The sequence below is a fragment of the Schistocerca nitens genome, chromosome 1 (assembly GCF_023898315.1).
Source record: "Schistocerca nitens isolate TAMUIC-IGC-003100 chromosome 1, iqSchNite1.1, whole genome shotgun sequence".
Taxonomy (NCBI): Eukaryota; Metazoa; Arthropoda; class Insecta; order Orthoptera; family Acrididae; genus Schistocerca; species Schistocerca nitens.
Window position 1 is genome coordinate 528,004,701 of NC_064614.1, and position 21,915 is coordinate 528,026,615.

Here is a 21,915-nt window from a genome sequence, read left to right on the forward strand (position 1 = left end):
ACTCAATAAGAGACGCCACAATATGGTGCAATGCACCTTATTGATGCCAAGTGATATGTTATGAGCCATAACCAGTGTAACAGTGTAACCCACAACTAATGTGGTTGGAGATGCATACCCCGAGCATACAGTTACAGAGGACTTCTGATACTGGCCAGCCCTCAATTTGGAATGTCAAGGTTTGTCAAACTCAAATTCATCCTAGACTAACCTAGTTCACTGTGGTGCTCACCACTTGGCATGAGCCAAGAGATATTTGCAACTTATTTAATGCCATGGATGTAGTGTGCACTGTCGCTCAAGTACGAAAAGGACCACAGGACAGAAGGGAATAGACAAAGAGCAATAAAAGCAACATGTGCTAAGAGCTCATTTACTTACCTGAAATAGTTGCTTGAAATATGGACTGCAAACTGAAAGCACAATTTTATGTGCTTGAATGAACTGTCCCTCAGCTGCAAGGGTAACATCCACCAGTTCTACTTCTTGCAGGAGAGCATGGAAGCCTGATACAAGATTGCTGTGAAAGTTGTTCCATCTCAGAGAGAACTGCTCAGCATCAGAACCTGCCATTTTCTAACTTATGATGCAGGAGGAGCTGAAACAACATTTTGAATAACAGGAGTTGACACAAAATTACTGAGTGCAGGAGATTCAATATAACATATAATAAAAAAAAAATTTCTTAAAATAACAACACAAACCAAAAGGCATGTTTTGACATGTCAAATTCTCAGTATCTAACATGCCTCTTTGTATTGTAATTAACCTATTACCTAGCAATACAATGAAATGGAAAACTTTAAATTTTTCCATAACTCACATTTGTGTGCAAGGTGGTAGTGAACAAATAGGAAGTACAATAACAACACATTTAGTCACAAACCAAGAGGAGGATTCTTTGAAGTTATTTTACATAATATGAAGTAATATTAGCTAATATGAAATTATTTTACCCAAATTCTCTGGAACTCACTTTTATAGGATTTCATTTAACTCAAGAGCACGAGAAATAATGGAAGAAACAAATCACACCTGAAAATGAACCCACAGAGACCAAAATGTATCATAAAACACCCATAAAGCAAGAATATTTGTGACTGCAGGTGTATGCCATCATACTTCATCTTCTATCCTTTTCTTCTTTCCTTCTTCTTCTATAATATATAATCTGAAGTTCATCTTGATACTAGTCATAGTAATGATACGAGATATCAGTGAGTAATTGTCACTGTATATCTGACATTCCACAGTAATCTGCATCCCATTCACCTATGTGCGCAGGTATCTCTAAGGAGGCCAGGTGCGCTGCCCCCCCCCCCCCCCTCCCCTCTCCCTCTCTTGGAATTTGGAATACTGAGTTTCTCTTCACAATATTGAGTGGATATCCATCAATTTTTTGGGCTGCAATAAGTCTTTAGTGTCACCTATAAAGTTTAGTTCTTATTGTATGACTTGTTTCAAAACTGATCAACTCATTTATATCAAAAATGGTAATTTTAGAGAGTTGCCCCCCCCCTCTCCCCCACCCCGCCCCCTCCTCCTTCAAAAGATTTCTGCGGGCACCCGTGCACGTATGGCCACCTACAATGACTAAAATTGAATGGGGAAATGGGCAACAGCAAATTATAACTGATTATGAATCCTATCAACTAAAGCTTCCCACAACTTTCCCCATAGGAACTCTATCACTTCTACAGTTGTTAAAATTGTGACATGATAACTTATTACTGGGCCATTGCAATACAATATACCAGTTTTTTTTATTAGTGGACCCAGAAGAAGGCCACTGCAGTAAGTGAGGAAATATTCCCCCCTGTCTGCACTTTGAACTAGAGAGTCATGCCTAGCAACATGTCTAGCTAGGTTCAGCCATATTTGTATGCACACAAGAAACCAAAGTTACAGTAGCAGTGTTGAACTTGGCCATTAAATGCATTCTGTAGACTTACTTAATCCGCATAGAATAAGAGACTCAAATGTACACTCCCTGTTCCTTTAATGTTTCATTTTATACTGTTCAAGTAGAACAGTTCTGCAAAGAATGGAAAAACAAAGACAGTATGCATTTTACACTTCACATTAAAGTATGTATTATACTCTTGACTTGAAATCAGTACATTTATAAAGACTATCCACAGAATATATGTATTCTTAAAAGATATGTGAGAGTTCTCACTTGGCTTTAGTGCAAAGTTAAAATTGAGAAAGAACATATGAATGTTGTGTTAAAATGTGGATGTGTCAACTTCATAAATAAAACAAAAAAAATATGCCAAATGAACCCACGAGATATGAAAGAAAAGAAATCTAATATGATATTTTACAATGAAGTTCAATGTCCAAAATTTTAACACACGCAGAGTAAAGCTGTCATACTTGAAAACCTACTGAATGGACAAGAAGTCTTCATAGTGGAAAGAAGAGAAGTAAATATCAGAAGAAAGAAGTTACATTTAAATGGTCGCCAAACCAAGAATGTGCACAAGATATTGCTTCACATGCAATATTGTTATTGTTATTATTATCGTCATGATCATCATCATCTCTGCAAAAAGCAGAAATTAAAGATGAAGAGAGCAAAAAACTCATTTCTACAACTTTTTTTCTCTTGTATGTTTTTGGCACATAACAGTTTTAGTGAACTACATCATTTCTGATTAATCCATGGAAATTCTAAAGATAAGTAACTGGTCTTGAAAGAAAAAAAAGAGACAGTGGGAACACAAGGGTGAACCAAACCACATTGAAAGTATTCAATGAAAGTTTATTTAATGTGAAAAACAAGCAAAAAAGTGAAGTTTTCACAGTATCAGTGAGGCAGTAGCAGGAGAACAGGCTGTCAACTGTGCTGCTGCCAAAGTCTGCTCTTACTGTTTCAATGTTGCTTACAGCTGTGTGTAAACAAGTCTGTATAAACTAATAAATATAAATGGTGACTGCATTAGTGAAGATACATCATTCATTCCCACTGGAAACCTATTAAAAATGGAATCTAAAGACTAGTGCATATATTTCTATACAGTTTATATTTAAGGATGTGAAGTTACTTTTTCTGTCAAATATTAACTGACTGTTACTAACAAGGGAACCTCCCCATCGCACCCCCCTCAGATTTAGTTATAAGTTGGCACAGCGGATAGGCCTTGAAAAACTCAACACAAATCAATCAAGAAAAACATGAAGAAGTTGTATGGAACTATGAAAAAAATAAGCAAAATATACGAACTGAGTAGTCCATGTGCAATATAGGCAACATCAAGGATAGTGCAAGCTCAGTAACGCTGTGGTCCCGTGGTTAGTGTGAGTAGCTGCGGAATGAGAGGACCTTGGTTCAAGTCTTCCCTCGAGTGAAAAGTTTACTTTCTTTATTTTCGCAAAGTTATGATCTGTCCGTTCGTTCATTGACATCTCTGTTCACTGTAATAAGTTTAGTGTCTGTGTTCTGCGACCGCACCGCAAAACCGTTCGATTAGTAGACGAAAGGACGTGCCTCTTCAATGGGAACCGAAAACATTTGATCGCAAGGTCATAGGTCAACCGATTCCTCCACAGGAAAACCCGTCTGATATATTCTATACGACACCGGTGATTGCATGTGTGCCACATGACAGGAATATGTTGTCATCCCACCTAACTTGTACAGTTGGCGAATGGGTAAAAAGATTCTTCTACCTTGCCCGATTTAGGTTTTCTAGTGGATGTGATAATCATAAATTAAATAAAATAAATTAAACTTTTCACTCACGGGAAGACTTAACCAAGGACCTCTCGTTCCGCATCTGCTCACGCTAACCACAGGACCACGGCGCTCCTAAGCTCACACTCTCCTTGATGTTGCTTATATTGCGCATGGACTACTGAGTTTGTATACTTTGCCTATTTTTTTCATAGTTCCACAGAACTTCTTCCTGTTTTCTCGATTGATCTGAGTTCAGTTTTTCAAGGCCTATCCACTGTGCCAACTTATAACTAAATCTGGGGGTGGTGTGATGGGGAGGTTCCCTTGTAAGCTCCAGAGTTCCTTCTGAATCAATACGTTTAACAAACATAAATCCCATGAAGAAGAACAGGAACAGGAATGGCGCAGTTAGAATTCTGGGATTCTTGAATTGGCTTCACATGATGGTTCAACTGTTCTTCGCTAGGAGAAGGATATCATTTCTGGAGTCCTGAACTGACACAAAATAAAATGGGTGCCTTTGATAACAGCATGACATTGCCTGCAGTGCCTCTCTTGGGCTCGTGACCGTATCAGTTGGATCCTAGATGACAGGAAAATCATGCCCTAGTCAGATAAGTTCTGATTTCAGTTGGTAAGAGCTGATGGTAGGGTTTTAGTGTGGTTCATATCGCACAAAGCCATGATCCCAAGTTGTCAACAAAGCACTGAGCAAGCTGATGGTGGCTTCATAATGGTGTGGTCTGCATTTACATGGAATGGACTAGGTCCTCTGGTCCAACTGAACCAATCATTGACTAGAAATGGTTATGTTCAACTACTTGGAGATCGTTTGCAGCCACTCATGGACTTCATGTTCCCAAATAACAATGGAATCTTTATGGATGACAATGCGCCATATCACTGGGCCACAATTATTCATGATTGATTTGAAGAACATTCCACACAATTTGAGTGAATTATTTGGCCACTCAGATCACCTGACACAATGCAGCTACCCAGATTGTAGCACTAGAAGATTTTATTAGCATTATGCACCATGAAAATCTGCATTCACATATAAACTTAATATAACTTAACACAGCTCAGCTGATAGCTGAACAGGCCTGCAACCTTAATCTTACAAAGACTCTATTACTCAACTTCAAACAAGCAAGTATGAGCTGATAACGCCAGGAATAGACATTAATGATCATATGCACTAAATAAAGCGCACTGTTTATACTTTCATGGGGTCCAACAAGGTAATAAATTCAAATGGACTCAACACATGAATAAACTAATGAAGAATCTCAGATCAGCATGTTTTACCATTAGAAGTATCTGTTTGTCTTGCCCTTATGGCTAGAGTGTTGCCTTATTCACAAGTTTTCGCTCCCTGATGTATTATACAGTGATAGTATGAGTTAGGGTACCTAAAGGAAATAAAGTATCTATTCAACAGAAGTGAGCTTCACACTTAGCCAGATCATGAAAACTATCAGCCTGAAGACACAAATCAGTGTGAGATGGTTTCCTATAAATGGCATGTCCTGACATATCACCACCACCATTTCCTTGTGCCCAACACATCAAGTAAGGAAAGGCAACCATAGTTTTCCACCTCTGATTGTGAAGCGAGTATTCTGGTAAATTGAATTCAGATAGTCTAAAAAGTTGTTTTAATTCTCATATTCATAAGGCCAAACAACAATAGTGTCATCCGCATATCTGAAAAATGCACAAGTTTCAATACTGCTGATTCCGGAGCACAATCCTTGAAATCTATACTAATAAAAAACCCATAAAACTGTCATGGTTGTCTGTTTGCCTATTTGAACGCTCTTCTCCAAAATTACTAGAAAAATTTTCATGTGGATTTCACAGGTAACTTGAGCATAGCATCTATATATACTACGTGTACATGATTACTCCTCCATTCACAATTAAGTACCTGGCAGACAGTTTATCGAGCTACCTTCAAGCTGCTTCTCTGTTGTTCGACTCTCAAATAGTGCATGGGAAAAACGAACGCTTAAATCTTTTCATGCAAGCTCGTATTTCTTGTATTTTATTCTGTTGATCATTTCTCCATATGTAGGTGGACATGAACAAAATATTTTCACACTCTGAGGAGAAAGTTGGCAAATGAAATTTCTTGAGAAGGGGCACCATACAGGGTTCATTTCATCAAAATCGGATCACAGAAAAAAATAGCTATTGTTATTGAAAGTTTTATCCAAACTAAAATTATAAATGTGAAAATAATTCTGCCTGTTACATTTTCACGACTAAACTGTTGAACCAATTTCGACAAAAACTGATACAGTTGTAGCTAAAACCCTGAGGGAGAACATGGGCTACTTTATTTATTTTTATTTTATTCATCTAGTTCTGTAGGGCCGAATTGAGAAGCAAATCTCCGAGGTCATGGAACATGTCAGTACATAAATTACAACTAAAAGTAGTAACAGATAAAATAAAACGCTTATGAACCCAAAAAAAGACAGGCCATTTTAAGTTTATGTACATGCAGTCAGCAATATAACACAGGAATCAGCTCAATTTTTCAAGGAACTCCTTGAGAGAATAGAAGGAGTGACCCATGAGGAAACTCTTCAGTTTTGATTTGAAAGCACATGGATTACTGCAAAGATTTTTGAATTCTTGTGGTAGCTTATTGAAATGGATGCAGCAGTATACTGCACAAGAGCTAAGGAAGTGCAATCCAAATGCATATTGTATTTCTGTGTAGTATTATCTGAGTGAAAGCTTCTACTTCTTGGGAATAAGCTAATATTGTTAACAAGAAATGGCAGTAAAAAATATTTGTGTTGAGAAAGTGTGTAGTACAAGATACTTACTAGTTTGAATAATGTTACGAGAATAGGGGAAAATTTTTACTCTTTGATGTTTGATCAGTATTGTATTGTGAAAATGCTGTTATTAATTGATGTGTGCTATGTGATAAAGCTCAAAGTAATGATTACAATGCTTACAAGATCTTCAGTGTGTTTAATCTGTACTTCCACATTATTTGTTGCATAATGTACACATTGTGTAATTTATAGCTACTTCAGTAGCAAGGTGGACAGATGCGTGTTCCTGCCCATACCCTTTTGTACGCACTGCTTGGAAATGACACTGCGCATGCCAATGCATTGTGCATTGGGACAGCTTGAGAGGGGGAATGGTGGGGCACACATCACGAACTATGTTTGCCCAAATAGGCAATGATGTTATTGCATGTACAGTAGCTTACTTACTGACATCATGCATCATAACAAAACTACTGATATGCGAGCACGGCCACAGGTAACTGCTGGTATCTTAATAAGTTTTATGTTAAATTAATTATTAGAATCAGTGAGTGAATAAAATGACCTGTATGATGTAGACTGTAACGTTTTACATACTACTTATAAAAGCAGAGAGATTTATTATTCTCATGTCAGGAGCATACAGATACCAACAAACATAACATTACATTACATAAAATATTACTGAAACTTGGCTGCTTCTAGCGCATTCTCTGAGGCCTGATGCAAGTCATCTTCCATGCACAATTTTGGACTCTGTCGACACTGTCCCCAATATTTTTGGAAACAAGCTGGACAAATCACAAAATCGTAAAACTCTCACGACCTCCATCTGAATGTTACTTAAAATAGAGGGCAGAGCTGTCAGCAAATCTGTTCCTGCCCACAGGATGGAAAATGAAGCAGTCTTACAAAATGTGGCCAAAGGCAAGTAAGGAGAACCTCATCCCATCTGCATGGCTGGATGGAGGTACACTGCGGCTGCACTGTGAGCTTAAATGGGTGGAGCTCGTCTGTTATATCCCGCCACTCATCTTGCTATTGACACAGGACTGTGCACCTCAACTGCAAGATGATAGCATGCAGGGGGGTGGCACATTGAACTAACTGAGGAACACAACAAACACACCTTCTTGGCTGTTCCATCCACCCTTTCATTTCCTGCAATACCCATAAGCCCTGCCACCCATCAGAAGGACCCTCTTTGCTGAGGCTTTGTAGCTGGCGGAAAGTGTCCTGGATATCCCGGACTACTTTATCAGCTGGATACAAGCATTACAGAGCCTGAAGGGCACTCAAGGAGTTGGAACAATGAAGAATTTAGCAGGATGACACATCTCATCTGCTCCTGCACCCTCATGATCACGGATAGATCGGCTTTGAATACAGTGAACTCTGGAGGCAACATAATCTTGAGGACATGATCTGAGAAAACAAAAGAGCAATAAACAGAGCCCCTGTTTAGACCGGTCCATGAATAAAGCTACATATAGTGCATTTAAAATTATTTATGACTTTTGACGTTTAGCTTACCAGAGGGGACGTGATGCTGTTGCGCAGGTAACACCAATGACGAGCCGTCTTTCCCTACCATGCCGCCAGCGGTACAGTTGGTAAAGAGCCACTGTTGCCACACCATAGATAAATAGTACCATGTGGTGTCACGCATTAGCTCTCGATGCAAAGTGATATTCTCTGGAGGTGAACTGTTCAACAGTCATCAAGTATTGTGCACGAGTGTTTCATGTTGGCATTGCATTAATAACAGTGGAGCACGTCTGAACAAGAGATTCCCAATAAAAATGGTCATCCAAGAACAAGTTCACTGAGAATAAGGCTCCAAAAATGCAGTGAAGGAACGCGACTATTTTTCTCAGGGTACAACATAATGTTCTATTGGATAAAGTTGTGTAAGGCAAAGTTAATGGAATTTGTAGTATTGTACAAACTAAAAGTCTACACTTAACAAGTCATCAAAATGGCTACAGTTCAATCAGGCCTCCTCCATATCATGCTCATTTAAATCCAACTCAGAATATATAGGCCTAGATCAGAAGTAATGTGGCAAAAAACAACATGAAATTTATGCTAAGGTGAAATGCTGACAAAAAATGTCACTGCAAATGTTACATCAAAGGCGACGTGGATTCATGAAGGACTTTGTTGAGTTTTGAGTAATATGTTACTTCTCTTGTTGCTGTGTTAGCATTTCTTCTTTTGCCTAAACACAGCAGACTTAACAGGTATACATCTCACTAATGTTCTAATGCAATGGAAATTGTGGCAGAATACTAAAACGGTGTATTATTAATCTAGCAACTGAGTCCGAGACATAATAGTTATGAGAAAACCCATTCCCAGTATACGAATAAATGTGCAGCATCTTCACTCCTATTGTTGCAAAAACCCATGGCAATTCTCATTTCACAGACTACTGAAGGTCCTTAAAAATTACATTATTTCATGTAAAAAGATCTACAGTTGCATTAATATTGCGGTAGGTACGGAAATTTCACATATTAATCATATGGCAAAATACTCTTCACTTTGTGTGCTACCATTTGCCAAAATTTTGTTTCGTTATCTCAGACCATTCATGAGACATGTGGGATTGATGAATATTTCATTCTGGCTTTTTCACTGGTGAGTGCACTCATGATGGAGCCCTTTACATACACTGGAGACAGATAGTGATATCCTTCGAATTTTAAAGAATAATTTAATATGTTATCTAAATTTCATACGCAGTAACATATGACCTAACACACACCAAACGCAAATTCACAGCGACCCCCATTTTTCACTGCAAACTTTAAGAATTTTTTACAGTAGTTTAGCTAATACCGAAATATCACAATAACTATGACCATTAATTCATCATGAAGCTGACCAATGAAGCCATAAGAGGTGTGATCCTGAGAGTTTATTACCATATAATTTCTCTAAAATCGGTTGAGAAAGACTGCAGATCAACCAGCTTGTGCGACTGACAGGTTGCACACCGGGCAGGCACAGAGCCTGAGTATGGGGTTGGTCCTGCAAGCACCCGTGGCCAACCTGATCCCCTCATGGTGTACAGTGGCAATGATCTTCATGTATGAAGGCCTCACTGACCCATACAGCATGCACCATGCACCCATAGTCCAACCACGATCGCTTGAAAGTCCCGTGAAACTGGAGCAGACACACCCTGTCCACTTCCCAAGACCTGTGGCTAAGACACTTCAAAATGTTCAGTGCCTTCTGGGATCTTGCCTTCAAGTCCTTCACGTGTGGTAGCTAAAACAGTTTGGAGTCAAAAACAGGGCCCAAAAACAGTACAGAGTCTTTAAAAAGGAGGATGGTGGTCCATATATGCAATTCAGATACATTAAAAAGTATGATGAGAATGATTAAAATGAATACACACATACACAACTTCTCTGCAGAAAATGTAAAACCAGTCTTTGCAGCCCACTCCTCCAGCCTCTTTACTATACATTGCAACTGATGAGCTGCTGTTGCAGTACTGGAGTACAAATTCATCCACAAATAAGGAGCATTTTACAGGACTCCTTACCACAGACATGATATTGTTTATAGCTACAGCAAAGAGGGTAACACTTGGAACGCTGCCCTGAGAAAGGCCATTCTCTTGCTTGAAACTATTGTACAGCACATCACCAACTCGGTACTGAAAAAAGCGCTTTGATATGTAGGGCTGAATAAAAATGGTCGTGGAAATCCCTCTGGTGGAGCAGCCCTAGAATATTGTGTCACCAACCAGTATCATACACCTTCCTGATATTGTCGCAAAAGACACCGAGTAGCACATTCACTATAGTGTAGTGGTTATGATACTAGATTGTTGCATGGAGGGTTGCGAGTTCAAAACTCACCTGTAAAATTTTAATTTCTATATTCGGTTCAAGTACATTCTAGAAGTACCCACAAATGTCAATACTCATTGTACTTGAATGTTATGTAACTGTATACATACCATATGTGTTCTGGCTGGAGGCAGCTCACTTCACGCTCTTGTATGCGCAAGTGCTGAATAAACCTTCGTGAAGTGAAGTTAGTGTTCGTCATTCACCTACTTACATCTTCTTCTACATGACATTATTCTGATGGAGGTGCCGGGTATTAGAATTTATGACAGCACACATTATCAATGACACAGTAGCTCCCATCAGGCCATGAAAGAGCCGCTGTTTACGTGGCGAGAAACCCGAGTTCGAACCATATGCAACAGATCGCAATCTATTGGTGACAGAAGAAGAAGAAGAAGAAGAAGAAGAAGAAGAAGAGGATATTACAATGACAACAACTCTGTGCCACCACATGAGACATTCTTCCAGGTTCTCTGGTGACAATGGCCAAGATCTAAACAAGTGGCTGAAGGCATATGAGCATATAGCCAAATTTAGCAAATGTAATGACACCGTGTGTTTGGCTAATGTATTTTTCTACTTGGAGGGCACTGCCAAGCAATGGTATGAGAACAACGAGGAGAAGTTCACAAGCTGGGAAGTATTCCATGAGGAAATGCACAAGTATTTTGGTGACACACAACAACAGAAGTGCAAGGCTGAAGATAAATTAGTGCAGGGCATAGCGAGCAGAAGAAACGGCAGCATCCTACATTCAAGATGTCTTGGAGCTGTGTAAAATAGTGGATCCTAGAATGAAGGAGAAAGATAAGGTTGCACATCTCATGAAGGGTGTTGCTGAAGACATGTATCAATCCCTACTCCTGAAGGAGGTTTCGACAGCAGACAACTTCATAAAATGGTGCCAGTATATTGAGACAATGCATCAAAAAAGAATTACATGCCAGAAGTTTGAACAGCTTCCAAACATCGTATGATGTCTGTAATGGAGGAAGAAACTGATTTCACAAGTGTTCTTCATCAGATAGTGAGAGAGGAAGTTCAGAAGACACTTGGATTGCACGGTGAGCAAAAAACCGAGATGCTTCAAGAGGTCATAAGGGAGGAAGTGGAACAGACATTGAACCCAATCTCTAGTCATTCATTTCCCTTTAAAACAGTAACAAAGTCAAGACCCATGCAAAGTTACATTCCTACAATGCCGCATGAGGAACCTGTCTGGGCACCAAGCAAGACTGGAGGACCCAGGATAACCAACCAGTATGTTTCCACGGCGGACGACTGGGACATGTGGTGCGCTATTGTTGAGAAAGGCAGCGGATATTTGATGACGCCCATGCCAGAAGCTTCCCCCATGAACCATGGACCTTGCCGTTGGTGGGGAGGCTTGCGTGCCTCAGCGATACAGATGGCCGTACCGTAGGTGCAACCACAACGGAGGGGTATCTGTAGAGAGGCCAGACAAACATGTGGTTCCTGAAGAGGGGCAGCAGCCTTTTCAGTAGTTGCAGGGGCAACAGTCTGGATGATTGACTGATCTGGCCTTGTAACATTAACCAAAACGGCCTTGCTGTGCTGGTACTGCGAACGGCTGAAAGCAAGGGGAAACTACAGCCGTAATTTTTCCCGAGGACATGCAGCTTTACTGTATGATTAAATGATGATGGCGTCCTCTTGGGTAAAATATTCTGGAGGTAAAAGAGTCCCCCATTCGGATCTCCGGGCGGGGACTACTCAAGAGGACATCGTTATCAGGAGAAAGAAAACTGGCATTCTACAGATCGGAGCGTGGAATGTCAGATCCCTTAATCAGGCAGGTAGGTTAGAAAATTTAAAAAGGGAAATGATAGGTTAAAGTTAGATATAGTGGGAATTAGTGAAGTTCGGTGGCAGGAGGAACAAGACTTTTGGTCAGGTGATTACAGGGTTATAAATACAAAATCAAATAGGGGTAATGCAGGAGTAGGTTTAATATTGAATAAAAAAATAGGAGTGCGGGTTAGCTACTACAAACAGCATAGTGAACGCATTATTGTGGCCAAGATAGACACAAAGCCCATGCCTACTACAGTAGTACAAGTTTATATGCCAACTAGCTCTGCAGATGATGAAGAAATAGATGAAATGTATGACGAGATAAAAGAAATTATTCAGGTAGTGAAGGGAGACGAAAATTTAATAGTCATGGGTGACTGGAATTCGTCAGTAGGAAAAGGGAGAGAAGGAAACATAGTAGGTGAATATGGATTGGGGGGAAGAAATGAAAGAGGAAGCCGCCTTGTAGAATTTTGCACAGAGCATAACTTAATCATAGCTAACACTTGGTTCAAGAATCATAAAAGAAGGTTGTATACCTGGAAGAATCCTGGAGATACTAATAGGTATCAGATAGATTATATAATGGTAAGACAGAGATTTAGGAACCAGGTTTTAAATTGTAAGACATTTCCAGGGGCAGATGTGGATTCTGACCACAATCTATTGGTTATGAACTGCAGATTGAAACTGAAGAAACTGCAAAAAGGTGGGAATTTAAGGAGATGGGACCTGGATAAACTGAAAGAACCAGAGGTTGTAGAGTGTTTCAGGGAGAGCATAAGGGAACAATTGACAGGAATGGGGGAAAGAAATACAGTAGAAGAAGAATGGGTAGCTCTGAGGGATGAAGTAGTGAAGGCAGCAGAGGATCAAGTAGGTAAAAAGACGAGGGCTAATAGAAATCCTTGGGTAACAGAAGAAATATTGAATTTAATTGATGAAAGGAGGAAATATAAAAATGCAGTAAATGAAGCAGGCAAAAGGGAATACAAACGTCTCAAAAATGAGATCAACAGAAAGTGCAAAATAGCTAAGCAGGGATGGCTAGAGGACAAATGTAAGGATGTAGAGGCTTGTCTCACTAGGGGTAAGATAGATACTGCCTACAGGAAAATTAAAGAGACCTTTGGAGAGAAGAGAACCACTTGTATGAATATCAAGAGCTCAGATGGCAACCCAGTTCTAAGCAAAGAAGGGAAGGCAGAAAGGTGGAAGGAGTATATAGAGGGTTTATACAAGGGTGATGTACTTGAGGACAGTATTATAGAAATGGAAGAGGATGAAGATGAAATGGGAGATAAGATACTGCGTGAAGAGTTTGACAGAGCACTGAAAGACCTGAGTCGAAACAAGGCCCCGGGAGTAGACAACATTCCATTAGAACTACTGATGGCCTAGGGAGAGCCAGTCATGCAAAAACTCTACCATCTGGTGAGCAAGATGTATGAGACAGCCGAAATACCCACAGACTTCAAGAAGAATACAATAATTCCAATACCAAAGAAAGCAGGTGTTGACAGATGTGAAAATTACCGAACTATCAGTTTAATAAGTCACAGCTGCAAAATACTAACGCGAATTCTTTACAGACGAATGGAAAAACTAGTAGAAGCGGACCTCGGGGAAGATCAGTTTGGATTCCGTAGAAATGTTGGAACACGTGAGGCAATACTAACCTTACGACTTATCTTAGAAGAAAGATTAAGAAAAGGCAAACCTACGTTTCTAGCATTTGTAGACTTAGAGAAAGCTTTTGACAACGTTAACTGGAATACCCTCTTTCAAATTCTGAAGGTGGCAGGGGTAAAATACAGGGAGCGAAAGGCTATTTACAATTTGTACAGAAACCAGATGGCAGTTATAAGAGTCGAGGGGCATGAAAGGGAAGCAGTGGTTGGGAAAGGAGTGAGACAGGGTTGTTGCCTCTCCCCGATGTTATTCAATCTGTATATTGAGCAAGCAGTAAAGGAAACAAAAGAAAAATTCGGAGTAGGTATTAAAATTCATGGAGAAGAAGTAAAAACTTTGAGGTTCGCCGATGACATTGTAATTCTGTCAGAGACAGCAAAGGACTTGGAAGAGCTGTTGAACGGAATGGACAGTGTCTTGAAAGGAGGATATAAGATGAACATCAACAAAAGCAAAACGAGGATAATGGAATGTAGTCAAATTAAATCGGGTGATGCTGAGGGGATTAGATTAGGAAATGAGACAAAGTAGTAAAGGAGTTTTGCTATTTAGGGAGTAAAATAACTGATGATGTTCGAAGTAGAGAGGATATAAAAGGTAGACTGTCAATGGGAAGGAAAGCGTTTCTGAAGAAGAGAAATTTGTTAACATCGAGTATAGATTTAAGTGTCAGGAAGTCGTTTCTGAAAGTATTTGTATGGAGTGTAGCCATGTATGGAAGTGAAACATGGACGATAACCAGTTTGGACAAGAAGAGAATAGAAGCTTTCGAAATGTGGTGCTACAGAAGAATGCTGAAGATAAGGTGGGTAGATCACGTAACTAATGAGGAGGTATTGAATAGGATTGGGGAGAAGAGAAGTTTGTGGCACAACTTGACTAGAAGAAGGGATCGGTTGGTAGGACATGTTTTGAGGCATCAAGGGATCACAAATTTAGCATTGGAGGGCAGCGTGGAGGGTAAAAATCGTAGAGGGAGACCAAGAGATCAATACACTAAGCAGATTCAGAAGGATGTAGGTTGCAGTAGGTACTGGGAGATGAAGAAGCTTGCACAGGATAGAGTAGCATGGAGAGCTGCATCAAACCAGTCTCAGGACTGAAGACCACAACAACAACAACATGCCAGAAGACAGCAGACTGACCTTAGCCGATGCCAACTCCAGGATGACAAAGATGAACAAGAAGATAAGGGTGCAGAACGATGTAGGTCACCATTGCCGCAAACTAGCCGCTGGAGAGGACACTCCACAACACGCTGATCAAGGTCTCCATCGCCATTATAGAAGCTCCAGCTAATCACCCAGCCGCCACAACCTGGAAAACTAAAGGGTGCGACCTTCCTTGGAGATGAGGCCACTGAAGAGAAAAATCCTCCGCCATCGATCACTACAAAAATGATAGGAAACTACGTCAATATCTTCATGGATGGCCGACCAGCCCAAGCTCTTGTGGACTCTGGAGCATCATATTCAGTCATTTCGAAGAAGCACCATAGCCAGTTGCAGAAAACCATATTCGTTGACAACAAACCTCCTCTGCTGAAGGTGGCTAATGGGAAGTATGTACAACCTACAGGAAGATGTACCATTCATGTGGGTATAAGTGGCCATACACAGCCCTTAGAATTCATTGTCTTACAAGAGTGTAGTCATGACATCATTCTCGGATGGGACTTTCTGAAAGCTTCTCAGGCAATTATAGATTGTGGTTGCTCGAAGATTATGCTAGAAGAGATGAGATACTGTGGACAGGAAGATGCGCATTTGAGTGTGTGGAGACTATGTTTGCTGGATGAAGTGCTCATTCCTGCAGTCAGCACTAGAAAGTTAACTTTCCTGTGTCATGCCATGCATCAACCCATGGATCTTGTAGTGGAATGTAAGAGAAGCATACCACTGAAGAATAACTTGGTCATCCCAGCATCTGTCATCTCGTTTAAGAATGGATTCAGTGAACTGTGGATAGTTAACTGTCGCTGAGAACCGCAGATCATTCCAAGATGCATGTGCGTAGCAAACAGTGAGCCATTAATTGCTGAACAGCTGAGCGTCATAGAAACCTCCCATGCCAAGTCTGTGGGTACAATTAGCACTACCACTACAAGACAAGATCTTCTAGCTATACTATCACCAGATCTTACTAAGGAAAAACAGAAGAAGCTACTTTCCATTCTTCAAGAGTTCTCCGAATGCTTCAATCCACAGGTGAAGAGCAAATTAGACAAATCGACAGTGAAGCACCGGATTAGCACTGAAGACCATCAACCAATAAGCCAGAGAGCATACCGTGTGTCAGCAACTGAACATCGAATAATTTGCAACAAGGTAGAGAAAATGATGAAGAATGACATCATTCAGCCTTTGCAAAGCCCATGGCTGTCACCAGTGGTTCTCATCAGGAAGAAGGATGGCAGTTGGTGCTTTTGTGTTGCTTACAGGAAGCTTAATAAGATCACTAAAAAGGACATTTACCCTCTTCCACGAATTGACGATACATTAGATTGTCTGAAGGGGGCTAAGTTTTTCTCAACCGTGGACATGTACACGGGACACTGGCAAATCGAAGTAGATGAGGCTGATTGTGAGACAGTTATTACAGACCATCATTCACTTTGTTGGTTGACAGGTCTTAAGGATCCAACAGGACAACTTGGGCACTACATCTTCAAGAGTATAACATTACCATAGTGTACAAAAGTGGAAGAAAACACCAAGATGCCAACTATTTCTGAAGAAATCCTGTGCAAGACCATCAAGACTTTGATGAAGATAGTGATTGTCTCACTGCACTCCAGGATGTGTCTGCTGAGCAGAAGGAGGACGCCAAGATACCTCAAATTATGACTGCCTTACATCAGTCGGAGGATGTGGAAGGACAACGTAAGGTAGTTCATGGATTATTTTGCAAGAAAAACTTTGATCTGTTTGGAAAGAGGTGGCTACCAGTGATTCCTAAACACATGGTCTTAGATGTTCTACAGAAATTCCGTGACATACCTCAGGCCAGACATTACGATTTATTAAGACATACGATAGGATCCGAAAGAGATTTTTCTGGCCAGGTTTATTTAGGAATGTCCGTCACTATGCATCACACTGTCGAGAGTGCCAGAGGAGAAAGGCAGTTCCTCAGAAACCACCCGGCTGACTCATACCAATTCCCTCCTCAGACGATTTCCAAGGTCTGCTAGAGGCAATAGATGGATTATTGGCTCTGAGCACTATGGGACTCAACTGCTGAGGTCATAAGTCCCCTAGAACTTAGAACTACTTAAACCTAACTAACCTAAGGACAACACACACATCCATGCCCGAGGCAGGATTCGAACCTGCGACCGTAGCGGTCGCGCGGTTCCAGACTGTAGCGCCAGAACCGCTCGGCCACCAGCGGCCGGCAGATGGATTATTGTTTGCACTGATTATCTGACACGCTATGCCATTACAAAAGCCATGAAAACAGCCAAAGCATTCGAGGTAGCCAAATTCAACATAGAAGACATTGTATTAAAACATGGTGCTTCATGGTCATTAATTATGGATCGAGGGAAGGTTTTTAAATCAAATCTTGTGGCAGAGATAAACCGTTGGTGCAACATTAATCATCACATGACAACTGCCTACCATCCACAAACTAACGGGCTTACTGAATGCCTTAATAAGACCTTGGCCGACATGCTATCAATGTTCGTCAATGTTGAGCAGAGCAGCTAGGGAGGTGCTACCTTTCATGATGTTTGCCTACAACACCGCCAAACAAGACACCACAGGATTTACGCCATTTTTCCTGGTGCACGGGCGTGAGGCGACGACAACAATGGACACTGTGTTTCTGTTACATCCTGATGACATGGACGACGACTACATCGGCCAGGTGTTAACCAGAGCTGAGGAAGCTCGTCAGTTAGCTCGACTCTGCAAGCTGCAGGCTCAAGAAAATGATCGACAAAGGTATGATGCGAGCCACTGCCCTGTTGTCTACCAGCCTGGTGATCTCGTCTGGATCTTCACTCTGTTGGGAAGGTTGGTCTCTCTGAGAAGCTCCTCAGGCATTACTTTGGACCTTATAAGATTGTAAGACAGTTGTCTGATGTTACTTATGAAGTTGAAGATTTCGACCCCGACACAAGATGACGAAAATTCAGAGATATGGTCCACGTCCTTCGAATGAAGCCCTGTAAGGATCCTGCAACCCAGGGTAAAATCGAAGCTCCAGCAACAGGCAACAAGTGGAAAGGTGACGAAGAGCATAGCGGCAAGGGAAGTTCTAAGAAGATCACCGCCAGGGTGAACATCAGTCATCGGGAGTCAGAGAATGCAGGACCGATGACTCGTTCCCAAACTAGGACAACATAACACCAAGACACTGTTCTCTTAAGGAGGGAGCAATGTCGCAAAAGAAGCTGAGTAGAACAGTCACTGTAGTGTAGTGGTTATGATACTAGACTGTTGCATGGAGGGTCGTATTTCCATATTCGGTTGAAGTACATTCTAGAAGTATCCACAAAGATCAAGAATCATTCTACTGGAATATTCTGTCACTGTATATTTACCGTATGAGTTCTGGCCGGAGGCAGTTCACTCCGCACTCTTGTATGTGCAAGTGCTGAATAAACCTTTGTTACATGAAGTTAGTGTTCATCATTCATCTAATTACACCTCCTTCTACGTGACAAAAAATTAAAAACAAAGATGATGTAACTTACCAAACAAAAGCGTTGGTATGTTGATAGAGACACTAACACAAACACAAACACACACACACAAAATTCAAGCTTTCGCAACCACGGTTGCTTCATCAGGAAAGAGGGAAGGAGAGGGAAAGATAAAAGGATATGGATTTTAAGGGAGAGGGTAAGGAGTCATTCCAATCCCGGGAGCGGAAAGACTTTCCTTAGGGGGGGGGGGGGGGGGAAAAGGGACAGGTATACACTCGCACACACACATGTCCATCCACACATATGCCAAAATATATATACACACAATGCTGTTGATACTGGAAAGCCTGCTGAATAGCCACCCCTGACAGGGCCAGGTTGTCGACAAAAAATCGAAATCTCTTGAATCCACATGGAGAGTGGTTAAGGAGCTTTCTGGTCTATTAACATCCAGATGAGACAACTGGTAATCATTCAGTCCTAGGTCTTTCCTGCACAGCTTGTTAATGCGAGGCTCCTGTAACTACTGCGACATATCCGGTCCTTTGACAGTTTGTGCAGAGGTAGCAAAATTACTTCCATCCATTAGTTGGGAAAATTGCCTGTCTGCTTTATTGGATTAATAAATCATTACAAGGATTTCCTTTGACACTGGTGTCAAGTTTCACAGCATGCTGTATCAGATTTGACTGAGACTGAGTGCAGTATCACGAAATGCAGACAGTGTCAAATCCAGCTCCCACATGGGGAACAGGCAATTGCAGGACTCCAATCAGATCTTAAGCCCAACTCACACCTCTCCATGGTGGCATTGTAAAGAAGGAACCCTGGGTCCTGGCTGGCAGTGGCAGTAGTCAGTGCAAAATGCTCTGTCATTGTCTGTGCAGTGTCTCCAGCTTTTGTTTGGAGGCGCCCCTAATGCTGCTGTAGGTAACCAACTGCCTTTACTGGAAATTCTCCTGATAGCTAACCCATATTGTAGTAGAAAAAGTGGAATCACCGATAGATTCCAGGAACACTTGTCATGATCTTTTCTTGCTCTCCTTGATGATGCCTTTGCTAATCGAAAGGCTGTGAGATTATCCGCAATTGGGCAGCTCGTAAATTGTCACAGAAGTGCATGCCTTACACGAATGACCAAACAGCACCCATCAGTCCACCAAGGGACAGGTGGCCTCATCATATGATGAGAGGACTTTGGGATGGAGACATCAGTGGCACAGTGGATAACTCGTACGACATGATCCACCCACTCCTGGACGCTGTCACAGCACTCAAACAGAGCCACTTGGCTGAACAGCGTCCAGTTCTCTCTTCTGATCTTCCATTATTGTTGCATCCCTTCAGGGAGAACTCCATCCAGTAGGTGGATATGGAGTGGGAAGTGGTCACCAGAATTAATGTCAGTGACTTCCTACTGAACTGAGTCAACAAGGGTTGGACAGCAGAAAGAGGTCGATAGCTGAGAATGACCCAGTGGCAGCACAGAAATTGGCAGGAGTGTTGGTGTTGAGAGTGCACAGCTCATGAGACATCATGAGAATCTCCAAAACTCAACCCCAAAGGCAAGCAGAGGTTGAACCCCACAATATGTAATGGGTATTGAAGTCTCCTAGTAAGAGAAATGGTTGGGGTTGTTCTATAAGATCCATTAGATCCTCAGACTCAATTGGATCGTGTGGAGCTAAGTGTATAGCAAACAAACTGTGATCCTGTGACATACATGAACTGCAACTGTGAGCAGGTCAGTAGCTAGGGGGAGAACACAGTAGTGGTGCATTACTAATGGAAAAAGCAGCTCCTCCCTTGGCCCTTTCCTTAGTCAGGTCATCTTTGCAATAGAGTGTATAGCCCCACAGGAGACGGGTATCAGACACTTTATAAAATGTGTTTCTTGCAAACACAAGCACAGGGGGTATACCTGTGTTAGCAGTTTCAGTTCCCCAACATGTCCTGACTGCATAAAGTTCCACTGCAGAATGGGTACCGTCTATCATGGGGGTAGCACTTTTATTCTGACTTCCTGCCAGGAAGGAGCATCTGCAATGGGTGGAGTCCCTATCTTGGGGAAAGATGATTGGTCCTGTCCCACATCAAAGTCCATCGCCTCTAAAGAAGTATCTAGAGAGACGTCAGAGAGCATGACGTTGACATAGCCGGACTTTTTACTTCCGAACTCCACCAGTGGTGAACGCTTTGCCTTTGACTTTTTACCTGCCCGCATCTCGTGGTCGTGCGGTAGCGTTCTCGCTTCCCACGCCCGGGTTCCCGGGTTCGATTCCCGGCGGGGTCAGGGATTTTCTCTGCCTCGTGATGGCTGGGTGTTGTTTGCTGTCCTTAGGTTAGTTAGGTTTAAGTAGTTCTAAGTTCTAGGGGACTTATGACCACAGCAGTTGAGTCCCATAGTGCTCAGAGCCATTTGAACCATTTTGAACTTTTTCCCTGGGTAGGCTTCAGAGCCGTATCCGTGGCTTTGGTTGTGGCTGTTGCAGCACTGGATGGTATGTCAGACTGAATCTTTGGAGGGGTAGGAAACTCTGCAAGGTACAGGCATCAAAATAACTGCAGCAGCACATGTGCATTGACAAACGCTGGTACTAGTGCTGACACTAGCAACCTCCATTTGTGTAGTAACAACAGCTTTCCCCACCGGCTGTTTAAGAACGAAAGCAAAGGAGGTAGTGAATGCTGGGGGCAGCATGGCTTTATACATATTTTTGGCCTCATCATAAGGAATGCGCTTCACAGTCTTAAGTTCTCGTATCTCCTGTTCTTCCTGACTACAGACAGGGTTAGCCTCAGAGCAATTCACACACCTCAACAGAGATGAGCAAACTACTCCTTTGTGGATAGCCTTACCACATGTGCCACAAGTGGTTTCTCCGTGACACACAGGAGTAGTATATCCACATCACTGGCATTTGAAACAGCACATTGAGTTGGCGAGATAAGGCTGCATGCTTAGGTGAAGGCAGCCTGCCTTAATGTGCTCATGAAGTTTCGTGCTTCTAAACATCAGAATAAAGAAGTCAAATTTTACAAGATACCCATTCAGCGTCTTCATGTTTTGCATGTTGAGTATACCTTTCTGAACCACTCACCTTTCAGTTCCTCCTTGGGAAAGTCCACCAGATCTCTGCACATCACAACACCTTTGCTGTAATTCAAAACAGTGTGCAGCTCCATTTCGGTTGTATATTTCCCGAGGCAGTGAGCTTTCTGGAGGTTCTTAATTTGGTGGGAACTAGAAGTTTCTACCAACAATGTCCCATTATATAACCACTAAACAATGCCCTCTATGCCTAACTGGATATAGGATAGCGAAACTTCCTCGAAGCACAGAGTGCATCATCTCTTAATTACGTGCAGTCAATGTCTAGTGAACAAACAGCTGAATGA

The 21,915-nt window shown here is 41.6% G+C and overlaps 1 protein-coding gene across 13 annotated transcripts in view; it reads right to left on the minus strand.

The window, feature by feature from the left end:
* The window catches only part of LOC126253413 (broad-complex core protein isoforms 1/2/3/4/5-like), a 492,630-nt gene that overhangs the window by 452,472 nt on the left and 18,243 nt on the right, over window positions 1-21,915 (minus strand). For all 13 annotated transcript variants that reach the window (XR_007545956.1, XM_049954773.1, XM_049954806.1 and 10 more), the window contains one exon: window positions 382-598. Coding sequence is in view for 12 of the 13 variants with exons in the window: in XM_049954773.1 (XP_049810730.1) it covers window positions 382-573 (192 nt within the window). In the remaining variant the exon portion in view is untranslated. The remainder of the gene's footprint in view (window positions 1-381; window positions 599-21,915) is intronic.